Source organism: Brassica napus, chromosome C4, assembly GCF_020379485.1.
Source record: "Brassica napus cultivar Da-Ae chromosome C4, Da-Ae, whole genome shotgun sequence".
Classification (NCBI taxonomy): Eukaryota; Viridiplantae; Streptophyta; class Magnoliopsida; order Brassicales; family Brassicaceae; genus Brassica; species Brassica napus.
This window is the reverse complement of record NC_063447.1, coordinates 32,231,426-32,246,933: the sequence shown is the minus strand read 5'-3', so window position 1 is coordinate 32,246,933 and position 15,508 is coordinate 32,231,426. Positions and strand designations below refer to the sequence as shown.

At 35.6% G+C, this 15,508-nt stretch overlaps 2 protein-coding genes and 1 long non-coding RNA gene across 4 annotated transcripts; 1 reads left to right on the top strand and 2 right to left on the bottom strand.

Annotated features, from left to right (window-relative positions):
* Positions 1–129: 129 nt before the first annotated feature.
* LOC125585148 (uncharacterized protein At1g03900-like) lies at positions 130–4,276 on the bottom strand. Of its 2 annotated transcripts, none has more exons than XM_048753724.1 (7): positions 1,945–4,276; positions 1,607–1,638; positions 1,137–1,310; positions 1,023–1,054; positions 864–954; positions 682–793; positions 130–614 (listed from the first exon to the last, which is right to left on the bottom strand). In XM_048753724.1, the coding sequence occupies exons 1-7, from the start codon at positions 2,080–2,082 to the stop codon at positions 306–308; spliced, it is 888 nt and encodes a 295-aa protein (XP_048609681.1). In that variant the 5' UTR covers positions 2,083–4,276; the 3' UTR covers positions 130–305. The 2 variants fall into 2 exon arrangements, with proteins under 2 accessions (XP_048609681.1, XP_048609682.1); XM_048753725.1 differs by having other exon boundaries at positions 1,607–1,672; positions 1,945–2,185.
* Positions 4,277–6,729: 2,453 nt separating this feature from the next.
* LOC106394729 lies at positions 6,730–9,489 on the bottom strand. Its single transcript, XR_007322072.1, has 6 exons — positions 8,169–9,489; positions 7,961–8,080; positions 7,697–7,853; positions 7,510–7,576; positions 7,185–7,434; positions 6,730–7,101 (listed from the first exon to the last, which is right to left on the bottom strand). It is a non-coding gene; the product is annotated as an uncharacterized LOC106394729 (long non-coding RNA).
* A 208-nt stretch (positions 9,490–9,697) lies between these two features.
* LOC106415217 (ketol-acid reductoisomerase, chloroplastic) lies at positions 9,698–12,897 on the top strand. Its single transcript, XM_013855860.3, has 9 exons — positions 9,698–10,070; positions 10,165–10,257; positions 10,567–10,632; positions 10,764–10,904; positions 10,986–11,213; positions 11,287–11,404; positions 11,500–11,807; positions 11,896–12,051; positions 12,402–12,897. Exons 1-9 carry the CDS (start codon positions 9,777–9,779, stop codon positions 12,765–12,767), a joined length of 1,770 nt encoding a protein of 589 aa, XP_013711314.2. The 5' UTR covers positions 9,698–9,776; the 3' UTR covers positions 12,768–12,897.
* The last annotated feature ends 2,611 nt before the right edge of the window (positions 12,898–15,508 follow it).

The following is a 15,508-nucleotide window of genomic DNA, read 5'->3' as shown; positions in this document are numbered from 1 at the left end:
ACTAAAATATCTAATATATGTGCAAAATAATTCTAACTTAGTTAACAATTTTTTTTCTATCTAAGTCACTAAATCCTCCACAAAAGATTAGTTAACAATTTTTCATTATGTATGGTGAATAAATGAAAAGACTTGAAAGTTTATCTATCTAATCATAAGTTCAGAGAAATAGTTTTGTGTGCAATTGTACAGAAGGTGGACTCTCTCTCACTCTCTCAAAAGCAAACAATCCAAACTTTGATCAGTCACATTACTTATAAAACGATGCTTTCTGTATGGTAAAATACTTAAATGGTTTACTCAAATCACCCTGCAGCTTGGAAATCTCCAAAGTCATCATCTGGTGCATCTTCAGCGCCTATTTCTTTAGCTTCTTGGTCTTCTTTCTTCTCTGCTTCTTCTCGCTTTGTATCTAGATCTTGTTGTTCAGATGATCTTTGGAGGCTGAGGCTTGATGGGGACTTCGGTGTGGTTGCCGCAGGAGAAAGCGGTCCAGGAGGTGGAGGCGGTGGGATGATTGGAGGAATGGTTTCTATTGACTTGCCCTTATCGTCCAACGAGAGATTGCTCAGACTCTTCTCTACCAGTTTAGTCTTTGTGTCTTTCTCGCTCCTCTGTTTCAATCATCTCAATGTGAAGAAAAAAACAAGAAGCTTGCAGATTAATAAGTGTAAGTCTTACATTTTTTAGTTGAAGAACAATGGTTTCTCCTTCCTTTAAGCTGTAATCAACAGATGATGTGTTCTGAAAGTGTTGTTCCATCTCTTCTGCTGTCTTCTTCTTGTTCAGGTACCTTTACCAAAGAGAGAGAGATTCAGAGATAATGTCGTTGTTCTAATGTCTGAATAGAAGTGGAATGTTACTTCATGTGGTCATGTAGTGCAGCTTGGAAGTCATATGCTTCAGTTCTCTCTCTGAATCCAAGTCCAATAAAAGCATGACGAGCACGACCACCTGCAATGGCTTCAAATAAGTATAATCGAAAACAACGTTACATCTCGATATATCTATATGGTCAGTACCTATGTTTTCTTCAACACGGAGAACAAAGTATCTACAAGACAAAAACAGAGCTTTGATGTTAGAATAGCTGCACATATTGATAAGATAAGACCAAGTTCATTTTCTTTTGTTACCTGCTACTGTCGATTACGGCTTCTACTGGATGAAGTTCACCATCTCGGAGAAAGGCCTGAGCGTAAAGTTCTCCTGTGGTTTTATCTACAAGTTTAATTATGCACTCTTCTCCTTTGCTCACCACTTTCAATGCCCCTTCCCATGCCCATTTGTTCACGTCCCACTCATCTGCCCTGTAAGGATCATTCATATAAAAGGTATGAACACATGTCTATCTCCATCTTCCGACAGGTTACTCACATCTTTGGCCTAAGAAGCCAAGTTGAGCTGATTAAAAGCAAATGTAAGTAGAAAAGTGACTATATTGATACAAATTAAGTTTAAACAGACACTCCTACTAACTTCAGGAACTGGTTCAATAAGTTTGTTCCGAGTTATTGATCAGTGGCTAAGCAGCAGAAACAAGGGTTCTTAAAGAATCTCCTAACTACAGATCAGACATTGTGTGATCATGAAGGCAAGAAAGAACCTGTAGGAAGCTGCACTTTTCCTTGGAGGTATCTGCATACAATCAAGACGAAGACGAGCTCACTTGCTGACAAGTAGAAAACATAAACCGTAGAATAAAACGAGTCCATCAAGCTGCAATGTTGTCTATTATACATTTATCTTTTGTGAATTTTCAAGATCATCTAAACAACGGCACTTTACAATGTCAGTGAGCTTTCAAGGCATCTCTAACCGCTAATATGGTTGCAGAGACCCCATCGAGAAATTATCTAACCAATAATCCTAATAGAACCTAATCAAGATTAGAAATTTCAAATACCCATCTCAATATAATCTAATAAAGGTTAGAAATTTTACCAAATAAACGTAGCATTCAGGCACTTGGAAGAGAGGAATCTCTATAGCTTCTCTCTCCTCGTTTTCATCGACTGTCACAGGATCAGTGGACGATCTCTTCTCATCCTTAACATTTGATGAAGACGAAGCTTGATCCATTCTCAGAACCGCTAGAGAAGAAAACCCAGATGACTAAATCGATCAACCACACCTCGTAGAATCTTTAAAGTTAAAGTCTTTCTTTTGCCCCACTGTGATCACAATCTCACGAGTCGAAGAAGACGAAGAAACGCAGAGGTTTCGCGTTTGTTGTACTCCACCCGATCCTCTTAACTTTATTTTAATCCTGACCGTTGATTGTTGTGACTCCTGATATAGACTAGACACGTGTATATTGTCCACCGCTGGGAAGTCAACATTAAAGGAGGTGTTGATGCACCAAACTAATGAAAGAACGTTGAGATTTCGGCCTTTTGGACCTTAAAACAGTTAACAGGCCTTAATGAATGGGCTTTATGATTCCTCGGCCTACTCGGGATTAATTCGTCCGTCCACGGCCAGTCACCGTTGCACGATTAACCGGACGTTTTCCAACATGGCATGTTTCTGAGCTTACCTTAACGGCTTAACCACCCAATCTTTAAAACTAGGCTGTTCATTGTATTGACCTTTGTGACTCCTGATATAGACTAGACAGCTGTGGACGGCCACCGTTGGGAAGTCAGCATTGAGTAGTTGATAGACCAGCCAAGGGTTGACGTAACTTCCAGTCTACCCCGTATACTATTATTAGTACCCACATCCAATATACTACTTGTTAACTTCTCAACCGTTCCATTGATCCCAGTGGTTTGACGGATCCGGATATCCAAAAATTTCAAGGTTTTTAGATCTGGATCTGTGATTTTGGTATTTAAATTCTATTTATTGTAATAATCACGGATATTTGGATCTGAAAAAAATAATTAAAATAATAATAATTCTTTTTTAAAAATTAATACATAAATTAAATATTTATACAATATTTGAAAATATATACATGTATATAATATTATAAAAATTAAAATTAAACCTAATTGTATGGATAAATATTATTATATCAAATATAATTATTAATAAAATTAAAAATTTAATATATTTTAAAAATCTGGATCCTGATTTTACTATCCGAATCCGGATCCAGGCATCACGGGTATCTTATTTTCAGAACGGACTCGAAGTAGATCTTGAATCGGATCCATCTTGGATAATAATTCCCAACCTTACACTGAACTAATATTGTGATCAATTTTCCATAGTTTTCTATCAAACTAACAAAATTGCATTTAATTAACATAATCACGTTTTGTTTATTGATATTGTAGATTTTATTATTTTCTTACAAGTATTTTGATATGAATTTAATTAAATATAAAATTAAGATAAAAATAATTTTGTTTATTTAAAATTATACTTAAGAATATATATGTATATATTTAAAATTTTAATCTTAAATATATTTTATCTATTTATTTTGGTTAAATATATTAAATAAACTTGTATAAAATTAATAAATGATATAAACATGATATAATTATCAAAAAATAAAACTAAACAATATTTATAAAATTTGTAGATTTATAAAAGAAACTAATGATTTTACGAATAAAAATATATAATTTTTTTAGAAAATTGTAAATTGTATTGAAAATTTTAGTGATAAAATTTTATAATTATAAAAATGTAACTAAATAATATTTTTTTCATATTTGAATATATATTTATGTTAATAATGATTTAGGAATTATTACCATATTCTAAAAACTTTACCAAATATATAAATCAATGTATGAGTTATTATCATATTCTAAAAATTTTATCAAAAATATAAATCAACATTAAATGTAATTGTCCACATGATATTTAGCAATGAGGTATGTCATCAAGTTTAGTAGACATGTAACATTTTTTTTGTGAAAGTGATTGTAAAGAAACCATGTGGCAAATCATTTATCAAATAATTAATGTTTAGGAATTATACCTAATATATTAATTAGTTTATATTTAATATCCAAAATACTTAAAAATACTTAGAATTATCCAAATACTTTAAATAGCTAAAATTAATTCCAAAATATCAACAAAAAAAATATTCAGAACACCGGAAATACATTAAATATCTACAGTTTTCCATTCTAAAATATAAACCAAACCCAAATTTATGTTAAGTTTAGATATTTAGCATATATTATTTAAATTTATATGTTGTATATTATTATTATTTGAATTTTAACGATGTCAAGGTATATTGGGATTTTTTAAATTTGTTTACATAATTTAAAATAAATAGCTATCCGAACCCGAACCGAAAGCTCAAAGATTCGAACGGAATCCAAACCAAATTTATAAATACTAATGAGGCTTAAATCTTTAATCCCAAAAAATTCAAACCCTAATAGATCTAAACCGAACCGAACCTAAATGGGTACCCAAATCCCTCTAGTTATCTCTATTAAATTATATGTGTTAAATTTTAATTAAACACAAATTAAAATTTCATGCATTAGAATGGACAAAATAATTAGGTGGAATAATAAACTGGGTAACAGAAAAAAATTGAATATTGAGTAGGTTATAAAATTCCACCGACCCGGACCTGACTCGAAAAATTATAAGTACTTATGTGAGTCTAATTTTCCAGGTACCAAAAGATCCGGACCTGACGAGACCCGATCCGAACCCGACCCGAAAAATCGGATGCCCATGCCAACTTCAGAGTACTTCTGTGGAACTTCAATTTATTTAACAAGGTAACTTTCAAGGCACATGAATGAATTGAATTATTTGTGTTTTAATTTCGTTTAACTTTGAAATCTATTGTCAAAAAATATTTTCTGTATTTTCGAACTGAAACATATATAATTTTACATAGACACTGCTAAATGAAACCTATATTTTATTAAGAGAAATAAACCATATTTAAATAGAACTGCTATAAAGCCCCTAACTTCTATTAAATTTAGGTTAATTAATAAAAAAGGAAAAAAAAAGAAAGGTAATTTAGATTACCTTATATCAGCTACCAACTCAGACAGCATGATTGTCTAGGATAGCGATTCCCGACCATAGATCTTCACTTCAGGGAAGATCCAGGGACAGAGGCAGCAGAGTTTGATCAGAACTCCCCTCTGTAACCACCTCCCGCGAAATCACTCGCGCCAGAGGGAGAAGCGGAACTTATTTTCCTTCTCTCGGGTCTGTACCAATATTCTTGCTCGAACCCTGGTGGGACTCTCTCTCCATGCCGAGTCTCTACCATGTATACTGGGTTCGAATTGGTGTCATAACTCGTACTTCAATTCCACTTAACTTAAAATAAACTGGGTTCTCAATTCAAACACCGGTTCACTAAGTAATTCCACAAAACCAGAAACGATTACTGTCGTGTGTAACCAACATGCTGGTTCATGAACAAGAAACCACATGAAACATCACGAGCAGAGTCAATCACCAATCTGTTTTAAGCGCCATACTTGTGCGTTGCAAAAGCTGAAACTATACCGTAGGGTCCCTCCCACCCAATCAGTGGACGATCTCTTCTCATCCTTAACATTCGATGAAGACGAAGCTTGATCCATTCTCAGAATCACTAGAGAAGAAAACCCAGATGACTAAATCGATCAACCACGCCTCGTAGAATCTTTAAAGTTAAAGTCTTTGTTTGCCCTACTGTCACAATCTCACGAGTCGGAGAAGACGAAGAAACGCAGAGGTTTCGCGTTAGTTGTACTCCACCCGATCCTCTTAACTTACTTTAAATCTGGACCGTTTATTTTATTGACTTTAAGGACTTACTGACAAAGACTTGACACGTGTGTATCATCACCGCTTGGAAGTCAACATTTAAGCAATTGGTGGACCAACCAATGAAAGCACGTAGTTTGAGCCTTAAATGGCCCTTCACGACTTGGCTTTCTTTAGCTTTGCCGCTAGACCATCCGATTAAATCTAGACCGTTCACTGTGTTGACTCTTTAGACTCCTGACAAAGAGCAGACACGTGTGTCGTCCACTTCTGGAAAAGTTGTTGATAGACAACAACCAATAAAAGAACGTTGAGATAATGGTTTTATGGGCCTTAACAGGCCTTTAAGGGGAACGTTGAAATCCATTTGTATGCATTATTATAATTTACTAGAGATTTTGCCCGGACTACGCCCGGGATTAGATAAATATAAATATATATTTTTGTCGTAATAAAATATATTTAATATATATAATGCACATTATAAAGTATAAACCATATATTGAATTAGAAATGAGTAAACTAACAATTTATCATTTTTACTATCTAAAAATATAGAGAAAAATGAGTAAATGTGAAATGAATAAAGAATAGTTAAATCTAAATTATGATCCAAACATTTCTTATTTTATATATTGGATTATCATGAAATTTTTTTTATTAATCATAGGTAAAGTCATCTGGTTGCGATAAAAATGAACCATATATTATATGTGTAAAATCTGAGAACATACTACATCACTATTATAACATAGTAGATATTCAAAAATTTATATTTTTTGCTTGAAATCAGTGAACTTGCACTTTTTATTAACAATTAAGTTCTAAGTCACAGTATTAAAAATTCCTTATGGTATTTAGAAATTCCTTATGGTATTTAGAATCAATATGAGTTGATGCCACTTCTTTTGATGACTACTACTCATTGTAGAACAATCCTCAAAAAGTAGCAAAAAAGGCCTCAAAAGTTTACATCAAGTTTTGTTTAATGCTAAATCTGAAGTGTTTATAAACTTTAAACACTTTTATGGGCTAAAATCATCGACATACTCTGTTCTGACAAATAGAAACAAAAATACATGAGGGTTGATTCGTAGACGATCAAGTTTACATACAGAGAAAATATCTTACCATTAGATAAACAACTAACAACTCAAGAGTCGAGAGAACATAGAACTGTAACCACACCATCTTGAGTGTGAAGAGAGTTAAGTTACTGATGGAGATGGAATCCTTCCCGCCTTCCTTACATAAGAAAATAACTGGTCCGTCTTCACCATTCACCTTCAGCTTATACTTCTTCCCGGTCGTGTGATGAGTCAGTCATTCACCGCTATCATTCAGCTCTATCATCATTACCGTCTCCTATCGTACACTCGTTGCAGACTCTAAACTCTGACTCAATCAGAAACAACTCTCATGTAGCCACTGAATTACAAAAAAGATCACTGCACAAATCTGAGCAACACAGGATTTACCTCCGGATGCTCCTTGAGATAGGAGCATGTTCACCCAATGATCCACAAATGTAGAAAACCTTCAGCTATTGTTATCTACACGTTCTTCCTAATACCATGTTAGAGCTTTTTATTCCATTTTTCAATCTCACTTTTAGGCACAACAATATTTAGCTAGGCCACCTTTATTGTCTTTGCGGCTTTGCCACCACCAGCTTGGCCTCTTCCTCAACCACCTCTAACAACACCTCCATGTTGGTTTTGGCTGCCACTAAGTAAGATATAATTAGATGATAAATACAGCCATCACGTTGATGTGAAAGTGAGCGAAGTCAATAACACTTACATTGGTAGGTGTCTCATACGGAGCTGCATCACTTCCTAGTCTTCCTCTCCTACCTTCAACTCCTTCTCTGCAATAATCAGTGGCTTGTTTAAGTCCTTCTGAGTGCAATCATCAAAAGGATCACCTCGCAAAATCAACTATTCTCTTGTGAATGGAAAAAAAAAGACAAACAAATATCAAGACTTACCCCCAATAGAAACAGCTAGGGAGATCAGAGATGGATGAACTTGATGCGCCGATACAAATGATGAACCACCATCACTACCTCATATGGGTTCTTAAGCTTCTTAAAAGCTTCACCTAACATCTCATTCTCCATACTTTTCGGGAAGGACCAGCATCGCCTAACAAAGCTCACAAACTCAATATATGTTTTTCTTGCTTATGAGTATCTACTTAACTAATAAAGATAGAGAGACATGCACTTCAAAGAAAAAATAAAACATATTACCTTTTCTTATATTCTCGGCTGATATAAGCCATGTGAGCGCACAGCTGAGTAGTGGCGAGCACGATTCAGTAACCGAGCAACATCATCTGACTTAACTCCATGCACTATAGACTGCATACACTGTGATGATAAGGAGTGGATATTTAACGGTAGAAAAATACAGCGTAGTCTGAATCTTTGGGTTGTGAAACAAAGGAAGCGCTTTTACCTTTTATCAAAAATCCTTTCTTTGATTTCTCCACGTCTTTTTTCTATCTTCCTCCTCCTTTCTTTTTATGGTCTCTTCGGTTTTACACCATCATACTTGTGCTTCTTCTAAGCCTACTAAAAGAAAAAAAAGAAGCAATTTTGTAAGTTAAAATGTATGATACCAAAAAACAAAAACTTTCACATGAGGAAAATGAATAGATGAAGCGTTTCAGTTAAAGAGAACCAAAAAAAATTAGGATTGTTATTAATTCATTTCTTATCGTCTCAACCCGATGTTACATATATTTTACATCTTTTTCTTAAGTTATTGAATTTGTTATTATAAACTAATATATTCAGTATTTAGATGAAAACTAAAATATATATATAATTATTAAATATATACATTCTATAAATATTAAATAATTTAAATTTTTAGTAAAAAACACTTTTAGTATTTCTCAGTTGCCGTCATTTCTTTTGAAGATACTGAGATACCAAATTGGATGACATCTTCATCTGTTAGGGAATATCAGTGAAAATATATTTGAATACATGCTGAGCCCTAAATCATTTTTACAATCCAAATTATTGTCATATATATAGATATAATTAAACATATAAAATTGTGATTTTATTTTACCTTTAGATGCATAGTTTTTCACTCGCTTTAGCTTTCTTCAGTGATAATAGAGTGATTCTAATTTTAAAAATCCGGGCATATAATTATCTTAGTCAACGTACACCTAGAGGACTAAGAGTCTAAGAAGCTAGAACTCACAGGAATAGACTCGGGAACTTTAGAAATGGTGGGCGTAGTAGCTTTCCCTTCTACAAAAAGAAAAAACGTGGAGATGCGAAGAACCTTATGATAGAACATCCACGGTAGAATCTGATCCAATCCAGTTGTGCTAGTCGTGATACATATCTGCAAATTGCCCAAATCATAAAGTTACCAACTTTACAAATACCAGAGACAGATCTGATAAAATCAAATCAAATCAACAATCTCTTTGATTACAATACTTGAGGTACATATAGCAATGCCCGAATTATAAAGGCGAGAACTTTACAAAATCCCCAAAGACAGATCTGATCAAATCAACAATCTCTTGGCAAAGAACCCATTCTCGAAACACTTGAAAACATAGGACTTTACATTACCTTAGGCTTTAGATTGGAATCAACACCGAAGTTCCAATCACCATAGTAAGGAAAAGAAGGGGAAGAGCTTCGATCTAGGTTCGAGCAATCATCTCTCTCCATTGGAGGATGAAGGCGAGGCAGGCGAGGAATCGATTGACTGGAACTGGAATATAATTGAAGTTGGATGAAAATACTTAAGAAAAGGGGTTTAGAAGGGAAGACGAAGCGGAAACAATAACTTTTTGGAAGAGGGGTCGTCGATAGAAGAAAAGAGGATGTGTCATCTGATGTGTCAATTATTTATGTTTTAATTGGATGATTTTTTATACTGACGTGGATAGGCTCAATCGAGCTCATATATCCTTTTAATATAGTATATATTTATTTTTAATTAAATATATACCACTTCGTCGTCTTGAGTAGAGAGAGGTGTGCGCTTGTTGTCTCTCCACCCTAATTAGCAATACACTCTGAGGCTCAAATGGCGGCTGCGACTTCATCCATCACTCCTTCCCTCTCATGCCCATCTGCTTCTTCTTCCTCCAAAGCCCTTAGGTCATCGAAAGTCTCAACCTTTGCTTTCCCCAACATCGGTTTCATCTCCTCTGCTTCCAAGTCTCTGAGGTCTCTCACCGCCACCGTTTCTGGAAATGGCACCGGATCTTCCCTCTCCGCGAGAATGGTCGCGTCGGCTGCGGTCAGAGCCCCTCTTTCTCTCGATTTTGAGACGTCTGTGTTCAAAAAGGAGAAAGTCTCTCTTGCTGGTCACGAAGAGGTTCTTATTCTATAAATATCTTCTCTTTTGGGTTAATCATTTATGATTATTGCTAATATTTGTTTTTTTTGTTTTTTGCTTATGTTTGTTTTAGTACATTGTGAGAGGAGGAAGGGACTTGTTCAAGCATCTTCCTGATGCTTTCAAAGGGATTAAGCAGATTGGTGTCATTGGCTGGGGATCTCAGGTAGTTTTTGTCTCTTATCTTCTAGTGTCTGACCTTTCCTTAATCAACATGTTACTTCTTTCGGTTCTTACTGAATTGCTATGCTTTGATTTGTGATTCATTACTTAAAAAGCAAAGCGATTACTGTTGACTGTGGAGATAGTTTCTTGATTAGATCATGTGAATTAAATTGGTCACAACTTTAATATTAAGGTGTATTCTTTTGTATTTGAGTCTCAAAGAAAAAACTGATTAGATTAGTACAATTTTATTTATCTCTTCTGCGTTTCTCGTGCTAAGTTCTATATATATATATATATATATTTGCAGGGACCTGCTCAAGCTCAGAATTTAAGGGATTCACTTGTGGAGGCAAAGTCTGACATCGTTGTTAAGGTAATCCCCAACTCATGTGTTGTCTTTAATACTTTTGTTTATTTTTCAGATTAAATCTTTGCTTCCTGCTTTTACTTGAAAGGCTATGCCCTGACTTGGTTTCTTTTTTCTTTTATTCCATGAAAATGTAGATTGGGCTTAGAAAGGGCTCTAAATCGTTCGAGGAGGCACGTGCTGTTGGCTTCACCGAAGAAAGTGGTACCTTGGGTGATATATGGGAAACTATCTCCGGCAGTGATCTTGTATTGCTTTTGATCTCTGACGCTGCTCAGGTTAGTGCATTTCAGAATCTTGAATTAGCTTGAGATTTTAACGTATATATATTTAAGCTCTAATGTATCATGTTTGTACAGGCTGATAACTATGAGAAAATATTCTCTCACATGAAACCAAACAGCATTCTCGGTTTGTCACACGGGTTTCTACTGGGGCATTTACAGTCAATGGGACTTGACTTCCCAAAGAACATCAGCGTGGTAGCTGTTTGCCCTAAAGGAATGGGTCCATCTGTGAGAAGGCTTTATGTCCAAGGCAAAGAAATCAACGGTGCTGGAATCAACGCTAGTTTTGCTGTCCACCAGGTTTTCCATCTCTCTATACAGCTAAAGCTATTTATACCTTCCCGTGTTCATTTTTCTCACTATCTGTTTGAAGGATGTTGATGGTAGAGCCGCAGATGTTGCTCTAGGATGGTCAGTAGCACTTGGTTCTCCTTTTACCTTTGCTACTACTCTTGAGCAAGAGTACAAGAGTGACATCTTTGGAGAAAGAGGTGCGTTGAGGCCTCACTTATATAACCGTCTTTCTATTCTCAATCCCATGCCTGAAGGCTGAAACTTATCTTCAATCTTTTTGTTTGTTAAATAGGTATTTTGCTTGGTGCCGTTCACGGAATAGTGGAGTCTCTGTTCAGAAGGTACACCGAGAACGGAATGAGTGAAGACTTGGCTTACAAGAATACAGTAGAGTGCATCACAGGAAACATTTCGAGGACTATCTCTACTCAGGGAATGTTGGCTGTCTACAACTCCTTGTCCGAAGAAGGCAAAAAAGATTTCGAGACTGCCTACAGTGCATCCTTCTATCCTTGCATGGAGATTCTCTATGAATGTTACGAGGACGTAGCAGCTGGCAGCGAAATTAGGAGTGTTGTCTTAGCCGGTCGCCGTTTCTACGTAATGGCTCCTCGCTCAAACCTTTTCTCTTCTTACATTTACACAAAGTAATTTTGATGGCAATTGGTAATATCTTTGCTTGTAACAGGACAAGGAGGGCTTGCCTGCATTCCCAATGGGAAAGATTGATCAGACAAGAATGTGGAAGGTCGGTGAACGCGTCAGGAAGTCAAGACCAGCTGGTGACTTGGGTCCGTTGTATCCCTTCACTGCTGGAGTTTACGTTGCTCTTATGATGGCTCAGGTATGTACGCATGTCTTTTGTTTATGTTCAGTTTGATTTTGGTTTTAAAAATCATATTCAGTAGATAAATAATACTCAGAAGTTAATAAATTATTTTACATACACCAAGTAACATAAATAAAAGTCATATTTCTTAAACTTAATTAATATATGTAAATTAAAATCAACTATTTTTCTTATTTTATAAAAATATATTCTAAAATACAGAATTAAAAAAATTGTAAATTAATAACTCTGTAAATTAATAAAATACCATATAGTTCAAACATTATTAATTTATAGAGTTTTTACTGTATCTTTTTATTTGGTCAACGGAAACATTAAATCTTGGTTTTTGTGATCTTATGTAGATCGAGATCTTGAGGAAGAAGGGTCACTCATACTCAGAGATCATCAACGAGAGTGTGATTGAATCTGTTGACTCTCTAAACCCGTTTATGCATGCTAGAGGAGTGTCCTTCATGGTGGACAACTGCTCGACCACTGCAAGATTGGGATCGAGGAAATGGGCACCGAGGTTCGACTACAACCTGACTCAACAAGCTTTGGTGGCTGTGGACAATGGTGCACCAATCAACAAAGACTTGATCAGCAACTTCTTTGCTGATCCAGTCCATGGTGCTATTGAGGTTTGTGCACAGCTAAGGCCTACGGTCGATATCTCTGTTCCTGAAGATGCAGATTTCGTTCGACCAGAGCTGCGTCAGTCCAACTGAGTGTAAGGGTTGTTAAACTTATCAGCTTCAATGAAAATTGTAATCGTGTTTTGAAAAGATAGACAAGAGCTTTTGGAAGTTGTAGGCGTGAATGTTTTGTTTGAATAAATGATCTCTTTGGAGTTCCACATGTGATGTTCTCTCTGCTTTCAGTATTGATGTCTCTTGTGAATGTTAGTCTGGAGAGATTAAAAGAATTGGAGCTCTTCCTTTACTTGTTGAAGATACATGAGAAAAGGAATAAAGAAACTTTCAAGCGGTTTAGATCCAGAGATGATCTAGCATTTGAAGTGTGGTGAGAGCACAATGCTTTGGTCTCTCTCTTTACTGTGAAATGAAAGAATCTAAATTATAAGAATCACATGTAATGGACATTTTCATTATATGTCAAGTCTTTTTCCCTTTCCCTCCATTCCCAAGAAAAAAGTTGAATAACGGACATTTTCGTTATATGTAACCAATGTGGCTAAAGCTCGTACACATGGAAACCAGCTTTTTAGTTTCGGGAGATATTCAGAAGCGAGTGTGGCTTACGGAGACGGGCTCAAGTACGATGGTTTCAACTCGGTTCTGTATTGCAACAGAGCAGCGTGTTGGTTTAAGCTTGGCATGTGGGACCAATCTGTTGATGATTGTAATCAAGCGCTAAAGTATAAAGAGCTTTGAAACAGTAGAGTTTTGAAGTGTTTGAGTTGGGATGATGCGGTTATAGACTATTGAGGTATTGAGAAAGGAACTTCCAGGAGGGACTAGGGAGTGAGGTTGTTGAGTCTTTACAGAGAGCAAAGACCGCTTTATCGAACAAATGTGAAGAACATAAGTACTTGGGATTCAACAACGAAGTAGAAGAGGTTTCAACTTTGGATAAGTTCAAGACCATGACATCACTTCCCGGTAAGAAACTAACTAACTAACCCCACTTTGCGAGTTGCATGATTCTTCAGTTTTCTCTTTGCTGAAAATAGCAACTTTCCTTTTTCAGGAATCTTTGTGTTTCACTTCAAATCATCATCAAACTGACAAAGTGAAGTTATATATATCTCCATTCGTCAACACGTTGTGCTTGCGATATCCATTAGTACATTTCTACAAGGCGAGACCACATGTTCTTATGCTCAATCTTGTGTTGTTACATAACAAGTTATGGTTTTTAAACTGGGTATGTTTCGTCTATAGGTGGATGTGGACGAGAGCTTGGCATTGGCGAAAGCAGAGAGCATCAAGAAAGTTCCAACGTTTAAGGTATATAAAGAGGGAGATAAAGTGAAGGAAATGGTGTGTCCTAGACTCCTAGTCACAAGTTACTTGAGGACTCAGTTACACATTTCCTCTTACAAGACATCTTTCTTCTCATTTTTTTTTTAATTCAAAATCTTTAGCATTCACGAACGTAAATTGATCCCAAGAGCCATTTTTTCCAAACTGAAAATTTCATTATTTTTTTCTTTGTTTCATTGTATTATCCTAAAATATGCGCTCTTATTGTATTAATTTGAGGGAAATGCTTAGCCCACAAACTCAACAAACGTGAGAGTAATGACTACCATTTACGACTACAAATGTGTAGTCGTAAATTAACTTCGACTTTACTCTAAGTTACGACTATGGTAAATTTCGTCGTAACTTAGACGTAATTTTGCTATTAATCGGGTTAGTCATAAATTGGTCGTAAATTAACTTCGCATTTACGACTACACTTTCAGGTAGTCGTAAGGCAGTCGTAAATTTGCGACTAAATTACATCGAAAATCTACCATCTGATTAACGACCAATTTACGAGAAACGTAGTTGTACATTGGTGGTTAAGTTATTATTAAACGTAAATTCTTGTAACATTGTTACCTACCAAGATCAAAATTTTCCTATAAATATGATCTTCTCCCTCATTCTTAAGATGCACAAAAAAAACGAAAAAGAGTAAAAAAAAATGTCTAGAAATATCTATGAGCTTCGGAGTTGTATGTATGCGCATAAAGATTCAAGGGGAAGAGTAACAGAAGAATTTCTCAACGGAGCAGAGATATTCATGTACCAGGCCGGACAGACGTCTCTCACAGTGGAAACGGGTAAAATGTTTTGTCCCTGTCGTAAATGCAACAATACCAAATTTGCTGCTAGTGAAACGGTTTGGAAACATATAGCAAATAGAAGATTTACTCCACATTACTATATCTGGTTTAACCACGGAGAAAGTGATAATAGGAATGAAGCTAGTAGTAGTAATCAAGTTGAAAATGTTCGTAACAGAGATGAACCCCATTTGCCTTCTGAAAGTTGTAACCTTCAAGAGGATCATATGGTAGATCATGATAGGATGCATGATATGGTTACAGATGCATTTCGTGAAACAAGATCAGTAATAGAGGATGTAGAAAATGTAGAGGGGCCTAACTTGGATGCAAAAAGATTTAATGAAATGCTAGCAGCAGCTAATGAGCCAATTTATGAAGGTTGTAGAGAAGGACTTTCTAAATTATCATTGGCAGCTAGGATGACGAATATCAAAACTGATCATAACTTACCTGAAGTTTGTATGGATGCATGAGCTCAGTTGTTTAAAGAGTATTTGCCTGAAGATAATCTGTGTGCTGAATCTTATTTTGAGATTCATAAACTGGTTCATAGCCTTGGCTTACCTTCGGAGATGATTAATGTGTGTATAGACAACTGTATGATATACTGGGGAGAAAATGCAGAATTGTTAGAGTGTAAATTTTGCAAGAAGCCACGATATAAACCGC